General features: G+C 36.8%; 1 protein-coding gene across 1 annotated transcript; it reads left to right on the forward strand.

Annotated features, from left to right (window-relative positions):
* The first annotated feature begins 2,107 nt into the window (after positions 1-2,107).
* Positions 2,108-14,509, forward strand: LOC121407134 (phosphoethanolamine N-methyltransferase-like). Its single transcript, XM_041598070.1, has 12 exons — positions 2,108-2,200; positions 4,361-4,541; positions 5,136-5,291; positions 5,715-5,851; positions 6,502-6,659; positions 6,851-7,039; positions 8,175-8,264; positions 8,914-9,003; positions 9,886-10,008; positions 12,000-12,131; positions 12,750-12,866; positions 13,235-14,509. Exons 1-12 carry the CDS (start codon positions 2,188-2,190, stop codon positions 13,346-13,348), a joined length of 1,500 nt encoding a protein of 499 aa, XP_041454004.1. The 5' UTR covers positions 2,108-2,187; the 3' UTR covers positions 13,349-14,509.
* Positions 14,510-14,721: the final 212 nt, after the last annotated feature.

A 14,721-nucleotide genomic window follows, 5' to 3' on the forward strand; every position in this document is an offset into this window, starting at 1 on the left:
CATTGACACCATCTCTATTCATGGTTACCTTTTCACCAGTGGTAAATCAAGCCCATTGCATGGTTCTCTCGGCGAATGGCAAATTTTCATTTCTCAACAACTTACATCTATAAACGAGGCCTTAATTGCTCATAACTGAATATTTGCCGACTTGATTTGGGAAGAAATTGAGAGTTGAGAGTTCATGTGCTTACTTCTTAATTCAAATATACTTGCTTTTCTTCTTTTTTTTTATTACATGTGACGTAATAATGCAAACTTTCAGCGCTTCCAGCAAGAGGTCATAAAAGGCGACCTCGTTTTAGGCACAACATCATGACGTCACAATAATGATGCGCACACCACTGACATGACTGACGTAATAGAAACTTTGAGCCAATCACCGAAAAGGTCGCAGGTTACTTTTCGATGATACAATAGATTGTGACGTCACAATGGTTTCATTTTCTCGCGATGGGTATTCTTCAGATACAAGGTTAAGCAGGATCTTTTTTTCGGGGGGGGGGAGGCTTCTATCCCTCCATTTGGATTGGTTGTGATTCCTGTATTACACCATCAACCTCTATTTCTTTCATTTATTGTTCCAATTTCCATCAAAAGAACCTTTATCTATCTACCCCTTGTAGGCCTTACCTTAGGCCTTTCGATTCTGGTTGAGACTGTACAGTATTGATTTAGTTTACTAATTTTAATTTTATGTGTCTCAGCTAGTATTTACGATAACGTTTGAGTTTAATGTTGTTATAATGCTGTAAACAAGTGAAATCATATTTCTTTTAAATTGTGAGTCATGAGTTTATCCACTTTTCCGTGTGTAATTTGCTTCAGTTTTTCAGAGAGAACACTTTTGGACAGAAACATTATAACGTGAACTGTTTGAAAAATAAGAGGATATGGGCAAAGTGAACATTCTTAGTTTGTTGGACATAAAGTTTTTTTAATAGACAAAACATTGAGTATGCGTATAAATGATTCGGAGAGAACTTTTTGGACAGAATTGACAGCTTTTGGTCAATAGTCTAGAAAAATCAAATCATCTGGTTTTCACATTTTTAAATCTCATTTCAGTAGTCGATAATTGTCCAATGGTTGCAATAAAAAGGACGGGCGGGCTATTAATAAACTGATTAGTGATTATATTTAAAAAAAACCACCAAGTTAGACAGTTTTGCCCTAAAATGTTAAATATATAAACAGTGCCCAATAGCCTGGCATCGTCGATTTAATATACAGTACCCAGATATTTGATTTTATGATGCACAGACTCATGAATTTTTTGCTATGGTTATACCCTGTTCGGAACCATTCATTAAACAATCTTAAACAATCTAGCTGTTTTAGGAATATGTATCATCCAATGCTTTTCATGCACACGATTATTTTTTCAATAAATGACATTTATTTATATCTTGTTGTAAAAGGAAGAAATAAACTGAAATTGTAACTGAAAACCATGCTCCAATAAACGTTCCAAACAAAGCCCGGTTCCAAATCCAAATATCAAAATCCAGGGGACAAACGTTGACGTTTTATTTACCACTGTTCTCTCGCAAAGCCTCTCGCGGTCTCGCGATTATCATAGCCTAATCTGGCAGACCCTACTAATGCAATTGGTCGTTGCTAAGGAAATATAAAGAATTTCAGAAGATAATTGGGACTATTTCGTTTTTAATTCATAAATTTTTATTATAAGAAAATATTATTAGATTATAAAAGAATAAACAGAAAGAAAAAGAAAGAAATCATAAGAATAAAAAAAGTTATGACTTGTCTTTGAATCGTAGCCTAACGTCTATATGAGGCCATATATTCATAAACACGTTTTCATCAGCTGATCGGGTACAAGTCGAAGTTCACTTCGCTTATCGAGTTTTTATCTTGACTTGAGAAGTTGAGTACCTATTCGATTGTGCACTGCAGAAAGGACCCAAGAATAGGGAGATATTGTGCCCGTATTGTGAATTAGCTGAGAAGCAAGAAACTGTGAATATTATTTTCACAGCCATTTTGGTCACATTGAGAGAGGTAATGCATCAACGTGGACGGGACAGTAACCGACGAAGCAGAACATTCAGTCGTACAAGAGTTGCAATTCACACCATTTGATCCAATTCCAAGTGACTTCAGCCTGTTTGCCCGGGATCAAAATTTCGAAGAACCTGTGCCAGGCCAAGGCCAAGCAGAAGCATGGATTTCAGTAGTGAGTGTAGTTGTTTGATATTACTGACTCGAATCCTGGTGTCGTGGGTAAGAACATAACATGCATAAAGAAGTAGTCATTGAACTTCGGAGTCACATCACCAGCATCATTTAATGATAATGCCATATGGATATGATACTTGATAGGGGCCAGATCTAAAAAATAAATCCTTTTTTTTGGGGGGGGAGCAGGTCTATGGCGAATAATGATAAGGTATGGTACATGTACATGATTAAGGTAACTAGGTAAGCAGCTAAACAGTGGCATAATTGCCGTTAAAAGTAGATTTTTTGTTATTGTATTTTAGATTAGTAGTTGTTGATCCATTCAGACTTTTTGTATTTTTGATATACCAGTATACTGATCCGGCTTTTCACTTAAGTTCAATCACAGTGGTTGAGTGGTCTAAAGGTGACCGCACACCTTACGATTGGTCTGCGACCCAATTTCAGAATAAAATGTCGAATTTGATGCTAATAAATAATATTGAGACTTGGAATATCTTACTGTGTATTTTATGTTCTAAATCATCGTACGAATACCTAGATGTTCAAATCTGTGACTATGCTATCATCCTTCTTAGGATAAAAGCGAATTTAATATCTAGTCGTAATGACGTCATAGCAGTCTTATGATTGGCTACGATTTGAAACTAATTTGGTCTTTACTCCAAAATATGGCTTGCAATCTGGTTATATTAAATTCTTTCGATTCATTTTAACCTCAATGTTATGTTCCATACACATTTTCAGAAAATTAGCAAAATGCGATTTGTTCCAAAATCTGATCGCGAACAGTCGTAAGGTGTGCGGTGGCCTTAAGGCGCCTGACTAGACATTTAAGTCCAGGGTTTGATCCCTTTGGCCAGGGCACCTATGCCCATATGAGTAAGGCATTTAAAGGTCACTGCTCTTTTATCCTTCATTCAAATAAATGGAAATGCCATGCATTCTTGAATACTTGGTGATGGTATAGACTTCTTTTTTTTTAGTCACCTCTCTTCTCGTGTGTGGGTGTTTGTGTACTCATTGTGTACAAAGTCTAAGAATTCTACCATCTAAAACTCTAAATTCCTTGGAATTATTTTATCAACAATTGCCAATAGGTTCTATTGACTGTAAATAATTCCTAAGAAAAGACAAGTTATATGATCTTTTACTTGTAGCTTCTTGTACATTTTTTCTTAAATGCTCCCTTCATAGCCTGCTTCAATGGCAAATATCAACGTGAATATAGAAATGTAAGGACATGTATTCTGACTAAAGATTTTGGTTATTATCTGATACATTGTGATTTCATTTTGTCATGATCCCTTCTGAGAACAATATAAACCCAGCAACACACAATTGACATTCGTCCAGCATCTTATCTCAGATATCAGTGAAAATCACCTTCAAGAATGATATCTTCTCTCTGTCCCTAGATAGATAGATAATGATAATCAATATTTAAACTGTATTGTGTAGTTATATCAAATATAGGCTAAAAGCTTTTGGTGATATCTAGGTAAATATTAGTGGTGCATAGGGCATTACAAATTCTGTGTTTACCGTAGAAAAGGTTCAATGCAATTATTTATGAAAGTCATTTTCATAGGTTACAGGATAAAATCAACTGTCTGTAATGAAATCAAATATTTATGCAAGAAATATAATGAGAGAGGCCATATATTACAGATCATTGATTTAAAATATGATTATCCCCCTTTGTTTAGGTACCATAAACGAGACAGTCACAACTTGAGAGTTATCATTATTTATTAAATTTGAGGTTGTGTCCAATTTTCCACACCCATTCTCAAAAGACTTTATTTTCTATCAGTAGGCCTAATATTAATATAATCCCATTCTATCTAGCCTACTTCTTTTGGTTGAATTCAGGATATATTTCCATTCTCCCCATCAACTTTCTTTTCTCAATTTCCCCTCCTCTCCTATCTCACCCCTCCCAATCTATGCCTCATTGCTTTTTGCTTCTCTTCTTTCCTGTCTTTCTCCCCCTATCCTTGCTCTATCCTGTTCTCTTTTACTTGATCCCTTCCATACACTATGCAATCCATTTCTCAACCCTTCTCCCCCCCCCCCTCTCTCTCTCTTTCCTCTCTTCCATATTCCACTCGCCTCACTTTCCCATGTCTTCCACTCCTCCTGTTCTGCTCAGATGCTAACGCAAGGAACAACATGAAGCAGTTCTGGGAGGGGCATTCCTCCGATGGTAGCCTGGAGGAGATGATGCTTGACTCCAATGCCTCTATCCTCACCAAACACGAACTCCCGGAGGTCATGTCTTTACTACCAGACCTTAAAGGGAAAAGGGTCCTGGAACTTGGGTCAGGAATCGGGTAAGTTGATCAGTAAAGCACCTTGACAAAATCATGTCCTTTGGCTGAGCCACATGCAGAATTTCACATTGGCTTTCATGATAAGCAAAGTAAGTTGATATACTTCTTGGAAAAATTACACAGGGGCTGGGGGCGATTTAGTCCCAAAATGTTCAAAAGAGCCCTGGAAACTAAAAAAAGGAGCTCGGGGAAATCCTGGGGGGAGGTATTCAGTATAAATGTCCCCATCCATCGCAAGTTAAGCTTATCCATTGTTGCAGATGTAGGCCTTAACAAAGGCATAATTTGTGAAAAGTAGCCTCCCAAAATAAAAATGAAAATTATTTTTTTTGCCGAACACTTGTGTGGCACATGATGGCCTGGTGGGCCAGCCTTAGAAAAGCCAGGCGAACACTCTGAGCACACTGCAGAATGAACGTACATGTGCCCTATAAGTTGCATTAGTATTATCATTTTTCTTTTTTGCTTTTTTTTTAATGATTCCAAACCAACCGATATATCAGATATAATATATTTTGTTGGTCTCCACTTGAATTTGCCAGTACGACTGTAACGTAAATCTTTGACTTGCGTTTATTTCATTTTTTTATGTAGCCGTTTCACTGGTATTCTTGCTGAAGCAAGTGGTCATGTGACAGCTGTTGACTTCATGACTTCATTTGTTGAGAAGAATCGAGAGGTCAATGGTCACAGGAGTAACGTTGACTTCAAACAGGCCGATGTGATGACTCTAGATCTCCCGCTAAACAGGTAGAATGAGATAAAAGTGCTTTCTTCTCAAGGAAAAGTGAACTAGATATGTTTATTCTCTATTTAAAGCAAAGCTTACAGTGGTTTCCAAATGGGTAAACAAAATATGAATGGATGGATGGATGAGAAGAACAATAATGATAACAATAATAAAAAATTGAGTATAACTTGTAATATCATAACGAAGTGAATGTATTTATCCAGCTATATGCATCACAGTTGATGAGCGCATTAGACTGCAGCATTTAATACTACTAGTGCATTTAGGTATAAAAAATATTTGGTTATACAACTAGTGCCATTCAAAAAATATTATTTTGTGTTATTTCAGCTATTGAATAAACAATTAAATGATGACAAATCATCTAATTGTTTATTTTCATTTGAGGACTATGATCAAGTTCAATCATTTTTGTATTCCAGTTATGATGTGATCTTTTCCAACTGGCTCTTCATGTACCTATCGAATGAGGAGCTCCTTGCTCTTGCCACTCGTCTTCTTGGATGGCTGAAAGATGGAGGTCACTTGTTTTTCAGAGAGTCCTGCTTTCATCAGTCAGGTATTGCCAATTTGATTCGACGATGAACTTGCAAAGATTACATTTAAAAAAGAGCTGGAACCCTGTGGCTTTAATATTCTTTTTGTGACAATGATATGAATGGGAGAATATAGAAACTGATCCACTACAAATTCGTCCCTCTTCATTCATTCCCTGACATTAAAATTATAATAATCAGCTGAAAGAGTTAGGCTGTCGACCAGTAGAAATGGCTTGGCTGACAGACAGCAGAACTGCACCAAGTTCATTTTGGTCATTGTCAATGATTTATTTACAAACTTTCACAATTACTCTGAGTCATTCTCTCTCACAATCGGCATCTTAAAAAAATACTTAAGTTAATCTTTGATACATTGAAAATAAGGAACCAATTAATAATAGCCTCTGCATTGTGTGGTATAGCATTGTTGGATTTGTAAATCTGTTCCTGCATATTCAAGGGGATGGTACATGTATATCACAGTCTCTATACGTTTGTGAATTTGAGATACAAATAAAACATACTATTCCTAATGTAACCCTGGAACCCAAACATACATGCACATTGCAAAATTTGTGTAATTTATGACATCTGTACATTTGTCAAGTGAAACATATCCCAACTATAATGGACCATTTGCTTTATTTGCTTTACTTTCATCTACTCTTAGGTGACAAGAGTCGTAACTTCAACCCAACCCAGTACCGTAAGCCCCGTGACTACAACTCAATCTTCCAAGGCACCAGTAGCAGCGTGAACCAGAACGAGGGCGCCCTTTCATATGGATTTCAGCTCATTATGTGCCGAAGCATCCAGTCATATATCAAGGTAGGCCTATACTTAAAATCTATAAATTATCAGCAGTGATTATTCATAAAGAGGTATGGGACACTGACATAAAAATAAACTTAAAAAATAGCAGAAAATTGCATTTGTTTCCCCTGATTTGAAAAAAAAACATGTTTATGAATAGCACTTTCAACAAATCCTCTCCCAAATTTTGCCATGTCCAATTACAGCTGAAGAACAACCCTAACCAGTACAGCTGGTTGTGGCAGAAGACCCAACAGGATGTGGATGCTAACCATGGCTTCAAATCATTCCAGCAGTTCCTTGACAGCAGACAGTATTCCCTCAACAGTATCCTCAGGTATGAGAAGGTCTTTGGAGATGGTTACGTCAGCACTGGTGGGCCAGAGACTACACATGTGAGTATAGTCTGTGTTAGTTAGTCTGCGCCTCATATAGTCTTATACCACTTTTTCTAAACCCATTTGGTCTATCAATGTGGTATACTTGCCATTTGGTCTACATTACATACTGATTTCTAAAGCCCTGTTCTTAGTCTAATTACAAAGTCGTCTAATTATTTTGCAATATGTCCAATAAAAGTTTTGTTTCATGACCAGTTCATCTCATTTTATAGATTATGTTATTGGGCCAAGTGGAGATTATATGAAATGGATATAGCCTAACTAGAAATTAGAAAAAGTAATAAATGGGATAAAAGGCAAAAGACCAAATGGATAGTAGACAAACTGGTTGTAGATGAAGTCAGATTAGACCATGCGGGATAAGACCAAACGGAAAATACATGAAGCGGATGTAGACCAATTGACACTTTACCAAGAGTATTACTGTTCGACAATGGAAAAGAAAACAAGTGAGATATGAAGGAGAAAAATTATATATTTTCTGAACGGGGCATTTTTTTCAAATTTCTGTTTTCAACTTCCGTCAGAACAGAATTAAACCTTGTCATTGAAACCAATTTTAAATTAAGGTTTTCTTTTTTAATTTTTTTTAATGTTTAATTTTGGTTATATTTTGAATGATCCCTTTTTCTTTCTTTTTTTTGTTGGGGGGGGGCTACCCTTTTCCCCACATATTTCTTACTTGTGATATATCTGTAAAATCATTTTCATTCAATCAGCTAGCTATTATCATTATGCACTAGCATAGTTTGAAGGGGGCTATATAGGAATAAGAGTAAGGTTGGAAGGTTGAGCGATAATTTGCATGATGGTAATACTAATAGGCTTTTATATGGTGTCATCTATCAAAAATAATCTTTTTCAAGGTGCACTGTTATTTAGCTTGAGCTACTTTGTCCAGTGCTGTGCAAGGATTTAATCCTGCCAGGTATCCATTCACCTCGACTAGGTTAAGTGCAGCAGAATATGGATCGATTTCTTGCTATAGGAACTGTCTGCATGGCTGGGATTTGAACCCAAAAGTCTCTTTTTCAAAGTCTGGAGAATGATTGATTGTGCCAAATGCACCAAAATGTCATATTTTACTATCATGAAATCTATTATTCTTTCTTTCTTTCTGATCTTATAGGAGTTTCTTGAGATGCTTGGACTGAAAGAAGGTCAGATGGTCCTTGATGTAGGGTGTGGCATCGGAGGAGGTGACTTCTACATGGCGGATGTAAGAGGATTTAGATGATATGATTTCTAAACCCATGCTTGTATAATTATGAAGCATTTATATGTAGCATTTGCCAATTTGTACTGCCTTTGTTGTTTCTCCACACACTTAAGATTGATGGAGGATGTGTAGTGATTTTGGGGTGGTATATCCATCCTTTTCTTTCTGAGTCCATCCTGTATTTACATTAGTGGTATTTTGACAAATTGTTTTATACCTGGCTCATGTATGTACTTGGGAGAGACAAAGATCTTGGCAAAGCTGCCAAGTAGTTCTGATTTTCAGTATTTAGTTCTGGAAAAGGGGAATACTGAAGGTTTCATGCAGAATAGGCCTGCTGATATCTAAAATTTCTTTGAAAATACTGATTTCCTCACCAAAATATTTATTTTCAGCTTAAAATACTGACACATTCTTCTTTAGGTTAGCAGCTCTGTCATGGAACCATTGCTTAAAAATGGTGGTGATTTTTCCCTTATTGTATTGTTATTACTTGATATATTATTTACTGTGGAAACCTTGACTTCTGTTGCCTACTAAGCCCTGTTTCCATTGATGGCAATTAGCAAAATTACCACCATTAAATTTGTTTCTGCAGTGACGATGGTAATACATACCTATGCTCTTTTTTCTTTCTCTCTTTGTACAGAAATACAGTGTAAATGTTGATGGCATTGATCTATCAAGTAATATGATAGAGGTAGCTATGGATAGAGCACAGGGACAAAATCAACCAAAGGTAATGTATTTTCACCTTAACAAAGGTATATACTAGGTGATCCCTGTATCAAAGAAAGAAGATTTAGTAGTTTTGGGTCTGAATGAGTGTTCATGGCCCTGACTACCCCCAAAAGAAATTTGAATAATCGTTTTACCCAGTAAATGTGATCATGCAAGTCTCCTGACTTTTGTCATGTATCTATTTTGTCACAATGAGTCTGAAATTGAAGTGAAATTGTTTTGAAGATGTGGAAGAAATATAAATAAGTATAACACTGCGAAATGACATAATAATTGGATGTAAAATAAGGAAAACGTTACATTGGCAGCCTAAGTGTCTTTTTGTAGAGAAATGTAATTCCCTTTTATCTGTAGATATCATTTCAGATGTCTAATCAGCATTTCATATCAGGCAATGAACATACAATCTTTATGTCAACAATATGTAGATGCTGTCTTTCTTCTGCTTTGCTTCAGAAAAATATTTATATCCAGATGGTGTGTTCACAGAGATTTAAGTGTGACTAAAAATCACACTTAATACCCAGTTGTATGGGGTATATAACACATCACCACATTTGCCAGAAGAGATCAGTGCTATCGCGTATTCATAACTAATTGTTAAATATTCAGTGCTTGTCATATAAGCATGACTATAATATACATTCTACTCTTTGTGAAATATCCCCAGGTGGGTGTTTCATAAAGCTGTTTGTAAATTCACACAAGACTTTACACACGACTGGTGACCTTTCTTGTGCCACACTATCCCTATGTAGCTCACTTAACACCTAAGATCATGCTCTAGTTGTGTGTAGAGTTGTGCGTAAATTTACAAACAGTTTCTCCCAACATCTTCACCAAAAGTAATTATTTGTTTTATACTCTCTTCTCCCTATAGGTCATCTTTGAGATTGGCGACATCACCAAGAGAGAGTATAATCCTGAATCATTCCATGTTATCTACAGCAGAGATACACTCCTTCACATCCAAGATAAACCAGCCATCTTCAAGAAGTTCCTGGTAAGATCCTAAACACCAACTATAGTGGTGTCAGAAAATGATTATTACAATGATTTAGTTGCATAATACTAGGTACCTTTGGGATATTTTCTACTAGTGCAAAACAATAAGAGAAGGTGTTTTGATTGCTTTAAAGTTTCTTTGTATGGGTGATTACTCTAATGCCAGAATGCAATGATTGTATGATTCATATAATTCGCTATTTTAAATAGGAATGAGGATATACTGGCTATTGATTAATTTCAGTTTGAATCTCAAAACTTAGTTTTTCCTTACACACAAATTACAATTGGTCATTGCCAGCCATATGTAAAATTAGACCAATCAGGGGAGCATTTCATGAAATTTTTCTCAGTGATTTTCACTGACTAATTTGCTCTCAGTCAATCAGATGCAAGGATTCCCAGTGACTTATAACATTTGTTCGTGCAAATCACTGATAATACTTTCCGTGAAATGTTCCCCAGGATCATGTTCATATTTTCAGTCTCTACCAATTATTGTATTTGGATCAACATCATCATCAAGGTGTTGTGGTCCAGTGGGTTTGTTTTTGGACTTTGAACCACAAGGTATTGGATTCAAACCGCTGCCACATGTTTGATGTCCTTTGGTAGTACAGTAATTTACATTTGCCACACTTGACCAAGGAGAGGTAAATGGATTCCAGGAAAGAGTATTCCTTGAAATGCTTGTGTGCTTTAAACAGCCTGGGCAGAGTCAGGGTAAGAGTACCAAAAAGTCCTTAGGCCCGTTTTGAAAGTCCATTTTTGATGCACGTGTACACGGCGTGTTTTTCGGTCGTGTACACGTGTACACGTTGTAAACACTGTGAGAGCGAGTTCTGTTTTCATGTCGACACGGACCCGCATCAATAATAAAAAAAATATGTCATAAAAAGGGTCTATATAGCCTAAGTCACGGTTTTAAAGCTTACCTGAGAAGTTTGAAGTATCAATCCACAAAAATTGGTGCAAATTAAAATTTTACTCGGCTTAGCAGCGCATTAAATTAATAAAGAATGCAAAAGAAAATCAGTGCAGGGCCCTAGCTATCGCCGACGCTCGGTGGATGCGCATTTTGTATACTGTACCGTACATGCATGCACAGATCGCTGCAGAATAAGTGTAACTGAAGTTATCGATTAATTTTCATTATTATGTTGCCAATTTGAAGAGCGTTTGTTTGTAGGCTTGTGTGCGAGCGTATAACACGTAAGTTGTAGCGATGATCGCTATCACAATTGGTGATTCTCAAATTGACTCTGAGTGTGATTGAGCAACGCTTTCGAGCTTTTGAGACCGGAGAAGACCCATTTCGTGCCGATTTCGTGGTACAAAAACGTGAGTCTCCAGAAAGAATGTGGATTAAATTGGCGATTTTGGAAGTGAACTCACTCTGGATTAATTGAAATATGTTGACATATTAGTAATTAAAACATGTGCAGTGTCTGAGAACTAAGATTTAATGTGAGGCTGTGAGCTTGTTTATGCAGATGCTACCGTGTACACGGTGATGGAATTTATTACACGTGCACTGACTTGACCGTGCGTGTACACGTGTACACGTGTACCCGAAACGGGCCTAGTCAGGGTAAGAGTACCAAAAAGTCCTTAGGAAGCGCATGGAAACTTTGAATAATAACATGATGTTAGTGTCTGTATACAGGCTTCTTGGGCATTTACAATGTTGTACAAAAGGACTTGATAAGACTGGTGCTTGTTGCACCATTGCAAATACCCTTGTGTGTGCTGCATCAGCACTAACACACTCACACATTTGCATTATCTTATCTGTATAATGCAATTTTAGGACCACGTTGTGTAAAATTTACCATTTTGGTAACTTTGTCATCCAATGGCAACTACCATGGTAATACTAAGCAGCCGATCAAAATAAAGTAACTCAGGGAAGTTATCATTGGGTTGCAAATTTGCTATGATAGTAATTATTTTTATTTATTTCCTTGCCTTTCCTCTATTCTCTTGCAGACATGGTTGAGACCTGGTGGTAAGCTGCTGATATCTGATTACTGCTGTGGTGAACTGCCACACAGTGATGCCTTCAAGGCCTATGTGGCTCAGAGAGGTTATACACTCTACACACCAGCTAGATATGGACAGGTAAGAATTTTAAAGCCCACCCACCACACACACCTTGGCATGAATTCACGAAAGTGATTTTGAGTCCAGGGTATGGTAGATGCAGATTTTTGTGACGTGCTATCCCAAAATAAACAATTTTAGCTTGAAAAAGCACATCCTAAGCTTTGAAATGTTATAAAGATTGTTGAAATTAACAATTACTAAATTGAATGTAGAACACAATCAGAGAGAGCTTTAGAGAATAAGGAGGAAAGTTTGAAATTGACATTCATATGAGCATGAGATGTGCACACTGTGCAGTCTTGGTGGAACTTTCAAGCATGCAGTCCCAACAAAAATTGCCACCTTAAAATGTGCCCTGGCTTAATCAAGGAAGTTTTGGTCTCATAAAAATTCAGATCAAGTACAGGGAGGGGGGGTGTCAGATTTTCAATAAAATTTAGCCATTTTATGGAATTTTTCTGTACCATGTTTTCAACCTCACTTTGTTCTTTTCCTCTTAAAGTCCAAACTCCATTGCAAATTATTGGTTGTTGTATGTGGTGACACTCGATAGGAATAGTCTAAATTATTCACTCAACATAATTTGATTTGATTTTATCCATACTGTATCAATAATTTTTCTTTCTTTGGCAGCTTTTGGAAGAAGCAGGATTTGTGAGCGTGAAGGCCGAAGACAGAACATGGCAGTTCAAAGATATGTTACAGAAGGAGCTCAACAGGATGATGGACCCCAACCTTGATATCCTAAAGGTAATTCAAGAATCACATTGTGTCAAATTTTGCTTGAATTGATGCTCCATCATACCCTTACACTACTTGTTCCCTACACAGTAATGTTAGTATTGCAATAGCAGTAAAAGTAGTAGTATTATTAGAATTATTTGTAGAAGTTGTGGTGGTGGTGGTACTCATGGTGGTGGCGGTGGTGTTGATGGTGGTGATGGTGTGAGGGTGGTGGTGGTGTCAGTGATGGTGGTGGTGGAAAAGTAGTGGGAGTAGTAGAAGAAATGTAGTAGGACCCTCTCCTCTCATTGTGTCTGATTTGCCATTTCCAATTAGTGTCCACCAGAATCTCCATCAATATGCCACTCAATTTAATAATTTATTCTGACCAACAGGGCTTTACTGAGGAAGATGTTCGGGCACTGCAAGACGGTTGGAGGAGTAAGATCGAGCGGGTCGATGCTGGCAATCAGAAGTGGGGTCTCTTTTATGCCGAGAAGAGTGCTTAATACCATTCCATGGAGTGATGCTTTCGGCTCTATGTTCACAGGTTGTGAGTGGAATAGTGAGTGGTCAAACATCAATGCCAGCATTGCTGATAATGATCTATTAATACTCAGTGGATAAAATAACCCTAACCCAGGGATTTTACTTGAAGAAAAATTTGGGAAAGGCCTTTTTTTATCAAAGCATCTTTATCTTATATTATCTTTTGACCATAAAAATACCTTTTTTGGTTATTGGTAAAATGAAATCCCTTTTTTTTGTAGTTTCTTGCTTTTCTCGCTCTATAGATTATTTCATATAATTGACTTGTAAAGTCTGTGAAATTAAAAGTTATACTTTTTGAAGAAGTAAATAACTTTATTTGTTAATTCAAGTACATCTTATTCATTTGTTTTTAATGTCAAACTGCCATTTGTTTGACTTTGATAGTGGCAGCGATTCTGTTCATTATTTTTAAATTGGACATTTGAGGCAGCTTTTGGGTAAATGGTTACCGTCCAGGTACAGGTTATGATGCTTTGATATAGATTTGTTAAAGCCATTTTAGTATATGTGGACCATCAGAGTCTTGTTGAAAATAGAACCATTGCTTTTGACATCCATTTAACTGCAACTCATTTGCCTGTGCTTTAGGCCTTTGCATTAATCAATTTCGCTAGTTAGAGTTAGGGTTTGGTTTATCTCCTAAAATGCTTTTCTGAATAGCATACGATCTCAGTCTGAAGCTAGTAATTCTAGATGAAACTTAAATCCACCACTTATAGTTAGGCCGTATATGGGACAGAATACAGGCCATTGTCATTAGGTTCTTAATGCACTTGTTAATTCTATGATTTTCAATTCTGTGGATTTTCATCACATTTGATACTCTGATCCTAAAATGATCTAGAAGAACTTACGGAATCCATTCCCTGTATGTTTAAATACATTGTCATGTGACAAAAACTGTGAACTCTTGGTAGTCAACCCTCTACACTTGCCAACTGTACTAGTGATTTTGAAAGATTAGTGCAAAACGCCACTCTTGCTGTTATGAATTTTTTGTCACAGCTGTTGAATTCCACCAACAACCCCCCCCCCCCCATGTCACATTTTTATAAGCCAAAGAAGCCAGATGTTGTAGCCAGATAGACATTCCTCCAAGTACTATGCTTTTATCACCCCTGTCCAGGGAAAAAAAAGTTTCCTGGTGCTCTTGGCGCGATTTCACCTTTTGAAATTAACTGCAATGTCAAAAGTTATCCAATGTTGCAGAATGTTGTGAAGTAGCCCCTGAAAATGAAATGAATATTATTTTTGCCTACCTCTGACCAGCCTTTAGCACTACTAAATATGTTTGGTTTGTCTTGTACCATATACAGGGGAAAATCACTTT

This window comes from Lytechinus variegatus, chromosome 2 (genome assembly GCF_018143015.1).
Source record: "Lytechinus variegatus isolate NC3 chromosome 2, Lvar_3.0, whole genome shotgun sequence".
Taxonomy (NCBI): domain Eukaryota; kingdom Metazoa; phylum Echinodermata; class Echinoidea; order Temnopleuroida; family Toxopneustidae; genus Lytechinus; species Lytechinus variegatus.